General features: G+C 48.6%; 2 protein-coding genes across 2 annotated transcripts in view; one reads left to right on the top strand and one right to left on the bottom strand.

The window, feature by feature from the left end:
- Window positions 1-15,673, bottom strand: part of LOC129385633 (kunitz-type serine protease inhibitor 2-like) — a 45,810-nt gene that overhangs the window by 13,205 nt on the left and 16,932 nt on the right. The window lies entirely within an intron of this gene.
- The window catches only part of LOC126533884 (uncharacterized), a 30,922-nt gene continuing 25,351 nt past the window's right edge, over window positions 10,103-15,673 (top strand). Inside the window, exons 1-2 of the mRNA XM_055072471.2 lie at window positions 10,103-10,423; window positions 10,969-11,105. Coding sequence (XP_054928446.1) covers window positions 11,007-11,105 — 99 coding nt within the window. The 5' untranslated portion in view covers window positions 10,103-10,423; window positions 10,969-11,006. The remainder of the gene's footprint in view (window positions 10,424-10,968; window positions 11,106-15,673) is intronic.

Below are 15,673 nucleotides of genomic sequence, written 5' to 3'. Positions count from 1 at the left end.
ACTGTACTCCCTTGATTCAACATTAAGTCTTCGAGCGCCATCGCCGCTTCGCCGTGGAGACGCCACGCTTTTGCATCGACTGTGGTTGGGCGTTACCTTTACCAAAGCCTATGCGTTCCGCATAGGCACGACCGACACTGCAACCTGTGACCACTGCGGGCATGAAGTATCGACTGACCATATTTTGTGCGCCTGCCGCAGTACAGTCCACAGAGGGAATGACTTCGCCACGAACTTGACCAGCTGGACGACCAACCGCTATCGGAAAAAAGAATTCTACCCCATTGAAAGGACCTAACGTCACATGCAGAAGAAGGTAGTGCAAGCGCTATTGCGCTTTTGCGATCTAACGGCCTTTGTGAACGTCTTTAACTGAAACGCCTTTTGTGTGTGTGCCTCCGTCTGTGCGTGTTATTTCTTTTTTTAGTGTTTTCCTCTCTCTCATCTTTCTAACCCCTATCTCCCATCCCCAGTGTAGGGTAGCAAACCGGAGACTGATATCTGGCTAACGTACTTCCCTGCCTTTCCTCTTTATCTCTCTCTCTCTCTCTCTCTCTCATAGTAATGTGCATTATGCAAATTTACCTGGGCATTTCAGTGAAAATTGGCTCCATCTGTGCACATGATGTTGCTCGAAAAGTCCGGTGACTCATCGGCTTTTGTGAGGCCCCAATTCAAGAAATCTCTAGACGATTCTACAGATCCCTATCTTCCAAGCATTGGTGCTGGTCAAGGTGGTACGGGTGAAAGGCCGTCGTTTAGAATCCTCCAAACTGATGATTTGGAAATAATGCTTAACGCTTCCGATGCGGGTCGGCCCGGTATTGCACCATCTTCCGGATTGGCTCACGTATGGGGAATGCTTAACGCCTGCTTCACCTCCGCTGCGGATCGGCCCGGTATTGCTATATCTTCGGGATTGGCTCACGTATGGGGAATGCTTAACGCCTGCTTCACCTCCGCTGCGGATCGGTCCGGTATTGCACCATCTTCGGGATCGGCCCACGAGCGTCACCGACCGCATATTCACACTAACGCGGAGACGGTGCTGCCACCTATAATCCGCTCTCGCAACACATAGTTTGAGCATAAAAACTTGCTTACAACGGTACATGTAGAGCCTACGCCTTCCTGAAGAATTTTTGTACAGGTACATAGTATACCACGGTCACGAGAAAAAAAAAAGCTTCGCTTCGTTAGGGCCTGTTAGGAATGGCCGGACGGGGTGGCAACGTGCCAGCTATTTCAGCCCGCTGCACGTATTCCCAACCAACCGGACGGGGCGCACTTCAGAGAACTGCGAATAACCGGCAGTCACGTGGCGCGGGGTCAGCTTAGGAATGTGCTACCCGCCAGCGCCAGCCTTGACGGAGCAGAGTTCTACGAAGCCCTCTGACGTCGGCTCCGGACCTTTACACCTGTGTGTGTGTGTGCAACACGATTATGTGAGCCCGCCTCCTCCAAAAGGGCGGGTCATCTTCGGTGACGTCGAACGATGACTGGACGAACGTTTCCGTTCGCTTGGAATCAAGGGGGGGACAAGTGCTTGTAAGCAGCGATTGTCGGCTGCGTGAGTGTGCTCGTTGTCGTGCTCGAGATGTACTAGTGAGCTGTGTGCTCGTAAGCTGTTTGCTGTATGCGTCGTCTCGCGTGCTCCATTTGGGAGTCACGCTGGGCTGTCGATGTATATCTTGTTTTAAATGTAAATCCTGCAAATAAATCCTGCTCGCCTAGTCCTGTCGCACCAAAGTCATCCCGACAACTACGACCGCTCCAATCCCCACAGACCATATACTTTGACGATCGGTCAATGAAGTCAACCCTATTATCGGCGTCGCCTAAGGTCTATATTTGCCACCCAAAAAACTTCTCTAGGTGTCTGCGGGTCTTGACTAAATCTGTAAAATCTTTTTCTAGAAGATGCACTCACACAAGTACACTGTTCGAAAGAAATACATCGGCAGCGTTGGACTTCTAACCTAGAACGTTGATCGGGACTCTCGCAGAATCTCGAACCACTTTCCTGAAACTGCTTACACATCCGCAGCAAACGGGACTTATTTACGCACAGCGTGCACAACAACGCGCAACGCTGGCACGCGCACTCGTATTGGTTATGCCGATGTTGGCAATCCACACCGCAGCATAAAGTCTCTTACAAAAATTGGCAGTGGCTTAGCTCGGCTATGCCAGTAAATACGTAGCGAAAGCTAAGGCATAGCATGGTTAGCCTTGGTTAATCTTGATTGCAAGTCCAGGTTAGTCTGGTTGTCTCGCTATTTTGCGGCGTTTAGGCAGTCGTTTGGCGCGTTGTTTGTCTATTTCCTGGGCGATTCGTTTCCTCTTCATCTCGTTCCGATGTCGATGCCAGGCCTCCTCCTGCTTATCAGAATTATCGCCGTCCATACGGCCGCCTCAACTGTGATTGCGGCGCACGCCAGCTCTCCTTTTCAATCCTCCGACATGTTATCAGGCATGCGACGCAGCTGGCGAAGCGAGCGGAGGCGAACGCAACGACGAGGAACTCGGTGTGACGTCATGTGCCTCCTCGGAGCACGGCCACGGCGAAATCCCAAGCTCGCGGCCAGTAACGCTTTCGCTTTAAAAAGCAAGTCCTCTGAACCCTGACGCAAGCTTCGCTTCGTATGAAGCCCTATGCATGCCCTACGCTTCGACCTATTCGTCAACGGAGCCAACTCTATCATCGGCGTCGTCTAAGGTCAATATTTTACACCCAAAAAGCTTATCTACGTGTCTGCAGGTTTTGACTGCAATCTGTTAAATATTTTTCTAAAAGGTGAGCTCACGCAAGTACACCGTTCAAAAGAAATACATCGGTAGCGTTGGACTTTTAACCTATAACGTTGATCGGAACTCCCGAAAACTCTCGAACCACTTCCCTGAAACTGCTTACACATCCGCAGCAAACGGTACTTATTTACGGACAGCGCGCACAAACAAACCGCAACGATGGCACTCCCACTCGTATTAATTGTGCCGATGTTGGCAATCCAGACCGCAGCATAGAGTCTCTTACAAAAACTTCCATAGAAAGCTTTGGTGAGGTGGTCGATGAAATTACCATGGTGTAGCGATGGTGAGTACATTAATTTATCTGATCTTCGTGTTTGTGGCTTCAAACGTTCTTGCGACGTCCTGAATTGGGTTTCGTCTTTTCTTACTTTGAGACACTCAGTTTTCTTAAAGGGAAATTATTCTCTGCATACGTGCATACTCCTCGCGAATTGCTGTACTTATTACGCTATACTTTCTCGAAACTTGTGAGTTTTTAAGAAAATTACTGCCTTTCAATAGAAACACTGCTTTGTGGATCCGGATTTCTATAGAAATCGCGGTTATTCAATTACATATTTACAGTTACGCACTTACGACTACATATACAATTAAAGCGTGTTGGGACGCTTGGCCTGACTGAGGCGCAGTCCGAACGCAGGCGAGAGCTTGTGTGGACAAGGAACACGTGAACAACACGAGCTTTCGAGAGCAAGGGTGACGTATAGCGTAAAAGCCCTTATACTTCGTAAATTAATGCCACGCTTTGAAGACTGCAGCCTCCTCCTCGCACGCTCTGGCCGAGACCGACGCCGCGTTGCTATTGGCCTAATAGCATCACGTGGGCCCTCGCACCATGCATCAGCGCCATTTTTGCTCGAGAAGCGTCTACGGAGTGGCGAGGAGCGCATGTTGGCGCCGTTGCTACGCTCCACCAGTGTAGGTGGCGCCACGGTCGAGGAGGGAGGGTGAAAGAGGAGAAACGAGGAGTGAAGGTGGAGGAGGGAAGTGTCGCTACTTTACGAAGTTTAAGGGGCTTTAGTATAGCGTCCCCTCTCCCCTCACGCAATACCGCGGCAGCAGGTGTCCCCTTTCGCCCGCTCTGCGCCTCTTCCTCTTCACAATCACACACACTCTCTCTCGTCGAGGCCCGAGCCAGCAAGCGCGAGCCAGCGTCACGTGCATGCGAGGCATCAATATGAAACCCGTGTTCACATCTCAGTATATTTGCGAAATTAGCGGGCCCCTGTGAACACAGTGGACATTACGAAGCGTTGTTTATGAGAGAAAACAGAAATATTGAACTAGGAACAAATAAACATGCCGTTCGCGTACTGGAGGACTCTTCGGTGACTGAGAATGACAGCGGTTGAGTCGGACACATCTGGCTCCCAGAGCAGCCTGTATCGTGCCCCACCACCCAATTTCTCATGTTTTACGTCTACTAATACGGCTGCCAAGATGTAATTAATTGCACTTTTGCTCCAAGTTGCTTTCTTGATTGCGCACAGTTGACGATTTAAAGTAATAAAGGTTGCGCGAATACGCGAAATTTCGAATATGGATCGAATAGTCCTTGCTATCCGACTTCCATTTGAATCGAGAATTCATTGTTCGAAATAGTCGGACAGTCGTCTTTTATTTTTTATTACCCCAAATATATAAAGGTAGAGAATGCTGAAAGCCAGAACTGTTCCGAAAGATTATGCATGCAGCAGAGCTGCTGGTGCTGCAGTGGGACACCAGCTCCGTGTAGCTAACGCAGGGAGCAGACAATTTGTGCTTAATAATCTTCAGTCATTCATATTGAATGGCTCACTCTTGGGCAGCCTGTACGCAAGTTTGTTGTGTCGATTTAAGCAAAGCCATTTATTATTTGGTCATCCACACCATGTTTCCATACCTTCAAAACAATTTGCGGTGCTGTGGCATCACAATTATCTCCACGGGCGAACTCAGCACTTCTACGTGCATATGGTGATGTGCTGATAGACACTCTAAGTGTATTTTTGCCGACAGTGTGGTGTCCCCTATAAAGTCCAAGGGCGATAACACCGTCGCCGCGCGACGGTGTTATCGACGTTATCGACGGTGCGCCCCGTATGCTGTATGTGCGATCATTACGATTTTATAATTAGATGAAAAGTGTCAGTGAGAAAATTGTAGAGCGACACGATAAACTTCCGATACGGCTTTCTGTTGCTCAGTACGTGCTACATAAAAGTGTTTCTCCGAGCGTGAAAGAAGTCCGCAAATGCACGCGAAATTGCCCCGCGACTGGCCGCTCGAGGCACTTTGCGTGTATTCGCGGGCTTCCTTCACGTTCGGAAAAACACTTTTATGTAGCAAGTATCGAGCCGCTGAAAGCTGTATCGGGAGTTTTCCATGTCGCTCTACAATTTTCTCATTGACACTTTTCTTCTATTTGTAATATTTGAGAAGTTGATTAATTAGTGAATACTTATTATCTAATCAGGCGGACTGAAAAAAAATATAATTTGGGTATCACCCAGCGACGGCAAGCAACATTACCTTGGTTCTGTCCAGCTATGTGGCATGCGCACATATTTAAACTCTGGTAAAAGTTAGCTGGGATATCCTGTATATAGTGATTATACATAAGCGACTGGAAAGAATGCTTACGCACTAATTGACAAGCACCACTAGCGAGTTTCTGCACTAATTTTTTTTATTCAACGATAAGGCATTACAGTCGACAGACATCGTGCAATGGGTACTGCGACATATTTTTTTCATTTCACTGTTTTGAGATAGGAGCTTGTACAGAATCTCAAGACATTTCTGGGTGCTATATATTGTGAGCCGATATAGGTGTCCGCGTCGGCCAAAGAGTATGGTAGCGACGCCTCAAGTTTCTCTGTCTTGCTAGAGTATTTCCGTGAAAAGACTGCTCGAACTTTCCGGCGAACTGCGGAGTTCAAACAGCATTTTAATGAAACCCGTCAACAGCGTAGACCTTCTAACCTCGACGCTATGCTCTTTGCTGCAAATGTAGTGCTCACGCGGGTGCATACTTAATAAAGGGTCAATGAGACATCCACCCAAACGTAGCTAATTGCTACAAGGGAAACCCATACGGGTTCCTCGAATGAAAAGCTCGCAGTTGAAGAAAAATTCGCCCTGGTAGTTTTTCTTCAACTGCGAGGCTTTTCTTTCGAGGAATTCGTATGGGTTTCTTTTGTAGCAATTGCTACGATTGGGTGGATGTCTCATTAACCCTTTATTGATTACTTCTCTCCATCTTGCGGGTTTCCGCAGAACTATTATGTGTGTGTACGTAGCTTGCGGCTGGGCTTGTTGCAAGGATGACAGCCAAGGTTAGCTGATGGCGATATATTTGATGACGTTAGTAAATCGCGTAAGCTCCTCGATCCACGATGCACTGCACGTGGTGGTTAGCGAAAAAAAATTTACCTTGAGGAGGTTACTTCGCAAGAGTAAGTTGTGATGCTTCTGAAGGATGGCGTTAACATTTGGTAATGATGCCGAATGTGTTAGAACTAGGTCAGTACGCGTGACGGTTCCACCGAATGCTTGCGTGGATTAACAAGCTCATTGCGGTTTATTCCGTCGGCACGTTCAATAGCACCGTCAACAATTTCAGGTGGATGTGTTCAAGCGAGGCTTGTATACGCTACTTCACGATAGGCTTTATGAACGCCGCCCCCTACCGCTCTGTAGTGTGCGCGGTTTGCTCGCGTTCGTCTCTGTTTCTCTCTATCTCGCCCTTCCGCTCTCCTTCTCTTCTTATTCCCCTTCACCCTTCCTCCCGTGCAGGGTAGCCAACCATAACTGCCTCTGGTTAACCTACCTGCCTTTCTATGCATCCTCCTCTCTCTCTCTCTCTCTTGTATACGCTAGCTAGCTTGTGCCGGCGATGTAACGCTAAAAAAGACCCAGCTGCTCTCAGAGCTGCACAGGTGCAGGGATTGCTATATAAAAAAAACAAGCAATAGACCCGTTGAACGGAGAATCCTGCCGCGCTACTGACGTCATTCTCTCCGCCAATCGGGGTCGTGTGTCTAGGCAGCGTAAGAGGAACGAATGTTTCTCGCGTCAGAACGCTAACGGAGCTGCGATTGGTCGGCCGCGCGTCGTGCGTTCGGCCGAAGAACAGGCGGCGTTTGATGAACGCCGCCGGGAATTAGCTTGAGAAAGGGCTCGACGTCGACGTGCCCACCTCGCCGTGAGGGAGCGCGAAGCCGAGGCGTTACGACAACGAAGAGCCGCAGATCCCGAGCTGAGGGAGCGCCAAGCCGACGCCAAACGTCAACGAAGAGCTGCGGATCCCGAGCTCTATATAGACCTAACATTTGCTAATGGAATGTGTAACATATACGGATGATGCAACCTCTACCTGTGTACCATAGTGATCAGAAAGTCATCATGTTCATTTGCAGAGTCAATACCGTGTAAAAAAGAACAATGAATGGAAACCAAAACAAGTTACCAGGGTTGTGTTGTGATGCTTTTATACTTACACAAACAAGAGTCACACAGTTCATCACACGCTGTAGTAACAAATAAATAAGGTTACACTAAACTTACACGTACACATTAAAGGAGTACTGACACAAAAAGTTGAAGTCGAGATAACTTGTGAGATCGATTTAGTTGGTCACACACACATCGTCTATAAAATATCAGCGGCCAATATCGCTTAGAACATATTTACAATCAATTTTAATATACGTGCGCGCAGCCAACCGCAAAACAGAGCACCTCGCGACATCGACATCAAGCGGGATTGTAAATAGCCAAGAAAACGATACGTCATATGGCTACGTCACGAATTTTCGTAGGCTGCCGTACGGCTCACATGTGCTCTTCTCCTCTGTTGTTGCTTGTTCTAGCGGTTGTACTTGTAGTGGGACGCTCTCCGTGTCGCTGCAACTGCAGTTTTTGTCGTGCCCATCGGGATATTTCCAACGCTATCAGCTTGACTGCGCTACCACAACGTTCAACGCCGATTTGTTGTGTCTTACCATTGATCGTGGCCGATGCGAAGGTTTTGTTGAGGTTCGTCCTCGCCATCGCCGGCCGCAACATCTGAGTCGCTAAGTGACTGGCACGTCTAAAGCGCGAGACACATGGTGCGATTTTCCGTGCGATCTGTAGTACGGCGCGTCGTGTGCGACTTGCCGCATGCGGCGATTCGGGACACATGGTACGAATGAGCGAACGGCGGGTATACCTCCGCCCAGAACCGGCGCCCCTGCGTGGAAGTTCGGAATGTTGCGTAACTTCGAACAGAAAGTGAAAGCAACCGTATTGCACAGCTATCTTGTTTGAAGCAAACGATGACAATATAAACACGTCTGTGCGAGCACTGTAGACGTGTTTCCGCAAGGCCGCGTTAGTAGTATCGGATCCGTTGACAGCCGCCGATGACCAGGAGCCGGCAGGCATAGCTCGCTGGGCCATCGATTCCGACACCGGTTGCGCTTGTGACACGATCGCTTGCAGCTCATATAACGAAGCGGCTATGTTAGTCGGCACAACGTGCACACAGTTATTTCATGCTTAAATTGCAGCACAGTTGATTTCATTGGCGCCGACAGAAGCGAACGAGCATGCCAAGCGAGCTTGCGATAGCCCGCCGCCTGGCATATAGCCCGCCGACCGTCTATCCGGGGCCGAGGGTCCTTGCGATGCGTTCGCAGCTCGCAATAAAGCGCCTAAATTCGTCAGCACGATCAATGCCTGAACATTTATGTTTCTCTTAAGTGAAAATACGGTTAGTTTTCCCGGTGCCGTTAGTAGCAATGAGTAAACACGCCAGTCAGGCGAGCCGCTTCGTATACAGACGATTGCTGGCGCGTCTGCGCTTACCGCGTCCGAGTAGAAATCACGCCAACGATTTACTATTTCGCACAACGTTTTATAACTCGCACTCCTTCGAAGTCACTTTATTCTAGAAGTTATTTCGTGTCAGAAACAAACTGTAGCCGATTTATGTGCCGCCATCAGCGGCGAAAGAGGCCCGCGTTTGGACCAGGGAGAGAAAGAAAAAAAACAGGAGCGGCGAGGCGCCCGCTCGCCGGCCCCGCCCCGCCGGGTCTACCACGTGGCCATGACGTCACGCTAAAGGCGCTGTCATTGGCTGCGGTCGCGCACGCTGGCTGCGCGTCAGAGCATACGTCATGGCTTTTTGCGAACACGTGACCACTTTGTTTACATTCCCCTTTCTCCCGTCTCGTTGCTCTCTGGAACCGAAACTTCGACTGGTTGCTACAGAAAGGACTGCAAATAATTACCTGTCGTGCTCTGAAGTAAATTAGGTTTCGTGCCGTGATTACTGGGTCATTACCTACTTATTAAAGCAGAAAAAAACCACGTGGATTTTTTTTGTGTCAGTACTCCTTTAAAACACAAGCATTAAACGAGTCAACACAAGGTTAGCTTGCACCCCTCTTAACAATAGTGGAAGGGCGGTCAGTTTGTTTGGTAAGGGCATTTCGTCGAAGTTTGTTGCAGTTATAAACAATATCGGAACCTTCGGAACATATCTTCTTAAAGCGGAGTGCTTGGCTGAAGGGATGCCGGACCCCGGCCGAAACGTCGGAAAAATAAAATGTCTTCGTTTCGTGCATACGATTCACTATATATATATATATATATATATATATATATGTTTCTTCTTGACAGCAAACACACTCGCCAAAGCTTGAAAACTTTGGCGAGTGTTTGTTTGATGTCAAGAAGAAAATGTATACCCCACGCCAGCCGATGTTCCGTCGAACCCGGGACTAAATACACGTTGTTGTTGCTGCTTTTAGTGATGTTGACGCTATTTCGTAGGCTTTCACGCATGCTCGTGCGGCAAGGACCATATCCTGATCCGCAGTTTGAATTGAGAAAATAATATAAATGAATCTAGGCATCCGTTACTTGATATATTTAATTGTCGTTAATTGCGTACTGTTTGTTACTCAGACCCACAAGACCTCCGACTCAATTGCGTCGGAACTACAATCTCGGAGTAATGGTGGCGCGCCGTTGCCATTACCATTCCACCATTACCATTCCTCGGTAACCATAGCATTACAAAAAAGACGTAGCGAATAAATTCGCCACGTAAGCTTTCTTGCTCGCCGGAGGGTACGGTACACTGTCGCTTTTGTGCCACAATCGTTGATTGATGCGGCCTTCGTATTAGTATAGCTTCACATCCCGCACATAACTCTGCTCACCTCGGCGGCGCGGATAATAAATCTGTCGATGGATATATCCTCGCCGCATTATTCTAGCTTAACCATCATTCTATGCCCACGGTGAGGAAAGAAAGCCTCGCGATCTGAGTTACTGGCTCACATGCCCCAAATGTGCTAACCTATAACGGCAAGGAACACAGATTTACGTGCGCCGCATAGCCCGAAACGAGTGAAGTGCTCGTAAACCAGACTGTCCGTCCGTCCCTCGCAGTGGCCTAGAAAGCGATCCACAGCTAGCGCAGCGAGCCGGAAAACATACTTCTGCTATTGGTCAGCACAGAACGCACTTGCGGATCGCGCAAGCCGACGAGTCACCTGAATAGGCCTAACGGAAGCTTTGAACTGACCTAAGCCACCTTCCAGCGCCCTGTCGTTTGAACCTCGCCTGCAGAAACGTACGTATCACTGGGAGCGCTTGCGCGATGTCACCGCCGCCATATTGTCCTGTCCAAAGATTCCACGGTGTCGAGAGAGGAAGGGGGGGGGGGGCGTGTTTCAAGTACCATTCACCGGCTACCGTTGGCAAAAAAAAAATCAATAATAAAGAAGAGCAATAATGCAGGACAGGCCTTGTAAGGAGACTAACGCTCAGGTTTGCAGCTTTGTTATTTGCCTGTGGACATTTTATCTGGATGTCAGAGTTGAAGCGGCGCTCTGACGCCCAGTATCTACCAAGCTAAAGTATTACAATAGTGCTGAATATTATCAGTGCCAGCTGTACTGATATGAGAATGTTTCGTAAACCAGAGAGCGACGTAAATGCGGAATAAAGACTGGTGCTGCTAATTTGAAAATAAGAATCCATACCCGCTAATCTTTCCGAGCCTTTTATACTTGGCCAGTTAATGGCAGTCAATAAGTGAAATCAGAGCGGCGTTACGCGTAAACACAGTCCTAGCTCTTTTGCCTGCTTATAACAGTATTCGTGCGTTGCTTTCAGCGTTCCGCGTACGTCGGCCGAATCAAGCAGTCTCCAAAATGATGGTAAGCCCATTGACGCCACCCAGGCTAACGGTCGCGCAGCGTGCCATCCTGATGAAAGCCAGAATGCAACACGGTGTCCACTTCATGTTCTCCGTAAGTTAGAACTTCAAGCTACATAAGTTACGCGTTACGCTTTCATTTTGATGCGAAGCAATCATTATACACTTAAATTAAATTGTCGGGTTTTACGTGCCAAAACCACTTTCTGATTATGAGGCACGCCGTAGTGGAGGACTCCGGAAATTTTGACCACCAGGGGTTCTTTAACGTGCACCTAAATCTAAGTACACGGGTGTTTTCGCATTTCGCCCCCATCTAAATGCGGCCGCCGTGGCAGGGATTCGATCCCGCGACCTCGTGCTCAGCAGCCTAACACCATAGCCAGTAATCATTATACACTTAATTCCACGCACGTTGCGACAGCTGCGGCTGGGTGCACGCTCTCTGGCTTCGGGCGTAGTACGGCGGGCGGCCGCAAGAGGCGCCACTTATCAGAGGGGCGTAAAACCCCTTAAGCTTCGTAAAGTGTAGTGCCAAGCTTTGAAGAATGCCGCCTCCTCCTCGCGCGCTCTGGCCGAGGCAGACGCCGCGTCGCTATTGGCCTAATAGCATCACGTGGGCCCTCGCGCCGTGCATCAGCGCCATTTTTGCTCGAGAAGCGTCTACTGAGTGGCGAGGAGCGCATGTTGGCGCCGTTGCTATGCTCGAGCAGTGTAGGCGGCGCCACGGTCGAGGAGGGAGCGTGAAAGAAAGGAGAAACGAGGAGGAGTGAAGGCGGAGAGTGTCGCTACTTTACGAAGTTTAAGGGGTTTTAGGGGGGCGCATAGGATGCCTCGTACGCGAGCTCTGAACTATGGACCGTATCTGAACTGACCCAAGTCACCATCCTGCGCACTGTTGTCTAGGCCTCGTCTGCAGAAACGTATACGCATCACCGAGAGCATTCACGTGATGTCACCGACGCCAGAATGTGCTGTCCAAACATACCATAGCGTCGAAAGGGTCGGGAAGGAGTGGTTCGATATTGAGGCGCCCTGTAGGGGGCGCGCACACCATTTCACCGTTTCAAACTGGATGCCAATAAAGCACCATCATCTTCATCATGCGCAGATGAGGACACGGGTCGCTAGAAACATGACCTTGACACAGCGGGACGATCTTGGCAAGACATCGGATGCCGTGCACGTATACCGTCCCGAGGACCAAGAGAGACGGCGGTGTACGACGCGAGGAAGGGCGTTGAGCAAAATCGTTTACTGAAACAGAAGCGCGAATCGAATCCGTCTAAGAGTGTCCCGCCGCTGAAGCGTGAACAGCACGAAACGGAGTTATCGTAAAAGCGGTCAAGTTTTGAACGGGTGACTGCGCCAACGCGCGTCATCTAAGCGCCGGGAAGAGTTTTGCGAAGCAGCGTACAGTTAAGTTCGCAATTTATCCTACCCTCGTGATGTTTTCACTCGTTTCATGTAACATTTGATCCGCACGGGGCACGTGAACTGCGAACTTGTATATTATTTTCTTCTTTTGTTCCCCAAGTGCTTCAGGGAACTGTGAACAACACTCTCTCAAGTTCTCGCGTTACTTGAGTTACTATATATATATATATATATATATATATATATATATATATATACAACTACTTTCTGATTATGAGGCACTATATACGCTCGTATATGAAAAGAAGCCAACAAACCATGACGACATGGGCAGCATAGAGAAAATTATCTGCAGTTCTTAAATGAATTACAGAAGTGACAAACAAATTTAAATGAAAGTGGATGAAGAAAGAACTGGTCGCAGGTGGGATACGAACCCACGTCTTCGCATTACGAATGCGATGCTCTTACCAAACGAGCTACCGCGGAGGCGTTTTCCAAATAGGAAAAAAAGTCCGTGAAGGTTTGCCAGAATTTGGAGATAGAAATTAAAAGGGAAAATCTGTATGATAACACAACTGCCATTTGAGGCTCGATGTGGTTGCTCAAGGACAAAAACACAGAGGAGCAAATATTCGCAACAAGATGAGGCATGTGTATGCTGCAGCGAAAATCCGGAGGCTATTCGGCACACCCTAATGGAATGCGAAGGGATTCAACCAGTGAGGCCCGTGGTTAACGTACGCCTTCCAGAAGCGCTTGGATTTAAAGTGGACGGAAGCATAAACCGGCCAGCAGTCGAGATAAGCAAGAGACGTTTGGAGTATTGGTGAAAAAAAAAAAGCTGGGAAGAAATTGATACGACCGGATCCTTTACAGGCATAGGTATAGCGATACAAGGTAAATGGAGAAGTCTTGAAGAAAAGAAAAAAAGAAAGAGTCACTATGATAATAATATTACTAATAATAAGATCTAAAAAAATATTTTTTTTCTACAAGTGCAAAGCGCTGTGTGCTCACGTAACGAAACATAAGGTCGTCTTAATTCGGCTTCACAGACCGATCAGTTTTCAGTTCAGTTCAGTCTTATTACCGTTTTACCGACACGGAATTCCAATCATGGCTACTCCAATGTCTACCGCGGCATTTGGAGCACCTCTATCACAGGCTTCGACTAAACGTTGCGTACGCGAACAGTGGTCCTTTTCACAATGGCGGGACCACAAATCCATACTGTGAGAACTGTGGAGCCATATATGTATAGTCTCTAGAGTACATCTTGCTTGAGTGCCCAGCTTACAGAGAAGACCGAAAACGATGGTGCAAGAACTTGAGAAAAGGTCGCCGTTGTCTTTGAAGTCGACGCTGAGTCCCATGTCATGACCACCGAAACATCGCGAAGTCGTGATCTTCGCTGTCATCGTACGTCAACTCGATAGGCTGGCTGTCTAAACTGTGACCCACCAGTTTCATTTCATCGAGAATTTGTTTCGATTAACCGTCAAGAATACACGATTACCTGCCTTCATCTCCTGGGGCGCTTACTTTGCCGATAAGAACACAAGAACTACACATGTTTCTCGTTATTTCTTTTTTAATTGTCTACCAACCATGTTCTACCAGTCTTTTCGCAGAGCAGCTCGTAGGCCGATATACGGTGGCTAAATCGCTCTGATTTTCAATGAAGAGGTTTCTCTCTCTTTCAACTTGTACGTGTTCTGCATGTTCGACACTTTATTCTTTTAGTTATTTTCTGATACAGCACACTGCAACTGCTAGAGAAGGTCATATGTTTCTCGAAAAAGAGGCCTTGTCCGCTAAAACTTGAAGCTGTTCAAGCGCTTATTATCAAAGTTGACGCACGAGGATAAAGTTAAGCGGACAAAAAACCATGATGACGTGGCCCGATAAGAACCTCTAAGACCACGTGGGACATTTATCATCGCACAGAGAACATCCCGTCCGGGATAAAGGGGCGGCGACTTTGGCTGCTCAGAAGAATCAAATGGATGCGACATATCTCTGTCTTACAAGACGCAACTGCATTTAGTGCGATGGCGTTATGCAGACCCGACTTTGGCATTCGACGATGTGGCGAGGTATGTCCGCGACGGAGCAACTGGACGAACGAGAGCAGCGGCGCAGAGAAGGAAGAAACAGCGGAGCGGTGTGACATAGAAACGCACGTGATCGGGAAGTGCGGCAGCGATTTTGGGGCGGAGTGCTGCATTGATCGCTGCTCTCTGTAGAGAGTTGCTCCATGAACTAGCGTTACCCACGAACTAACTCTACACGGGGGACGTGGATGTCGACACCACCTATTTCGTGCTAAAGGTTGGTCTCCTAATGAGCACTGGGCCGACCCAGTGTCGTCGACATCATCATGACGTCACGGCCAGAGCAAGATGCTCTGGCGTCGCGCGTAGCGTTGGACGCGATGACGTTATTCATAAAATAAGAGCGCTTTCTTCTGGCTCAGCTCGTGTGTGGCGGCCGCTGCGATTCGCATGATCGCGATCTGAACCGGTGTGTCATAGCGTCATGACGCACCCGCTTGCATGGGTACCGAAACGAAGCGCGGTTCGCTGAAATTATTCGCGAGTCTCCGGCGCTTACCGGCACATTTTCTAAAGTTTCGAGAGCTTCGACCTTCGTTTGCCCCCAAGGAACGTCTAAAATTTCACGTCAGTACTTCTTTATGGTTTAGTTCGTAATTTCGCGACGACTAAACAATTCGGATCCGCGTCGCATATGCCAGGGCAGATGTATGCCGATGGAATGTTCCGTCAAGCAGACGGCAGAAATGATCCCCAAAAGTTGGTAGGAATTTCGTGAGAGATGGCAGGTATTGCGGGCGAGGAGTTACGGAGTCGCCATCTGTCGGAAGCGCCTCCCTTGCGTAGTATGAGGATTCACGGGGCGCGCTCCTCATAGATTTCGCTTACGGCGCTCAATAAAAACACCACGTGGGAGCCCTCCGGGACATTTATGTAAGTCCTCTCAAAACGAGGGAAGGTTTTGACTGTCGATATAATAATCTTGGGCAAACTGAAAGTACAGAATCATTTACAGACGCTACGCAATCTCTTTACCGAGTACGTAGAGTGAACGCCACTGCGAGCGGTCGCCGCGATGGAGTCTCCCGAACCGGCTTCTTGCGTGAAAGGTAGGCAAACACTGAGAGTAAACTATGTGAAATATGTTCTTATAGAGGGCTGTCTGTATAAATAAATGGGGCATAACAGAATGAAGCCTCATTGCAGCGATCGCACGGGTTCGCGGCGA

This window comes from Dermacentor andersoni, chromosome 7 (assembly GCF_023375885.2).
Source record: "Dermacentor andersoni chromosome 7, qqDerAnde1_hic_scaffold, whole genome shotgun sequence".
NCBI classification, from domain to species: Eukaryota; Metazoa; Arthropoda; class Arachnida; order Ixodida; family Ixodidae; genus Dermacentor; species Dermacentor andersoni.
Note: the sequence above shows the minus strand (reverse complement) of the source record. Positions and strands in the feature narration are given on the sequence as shown.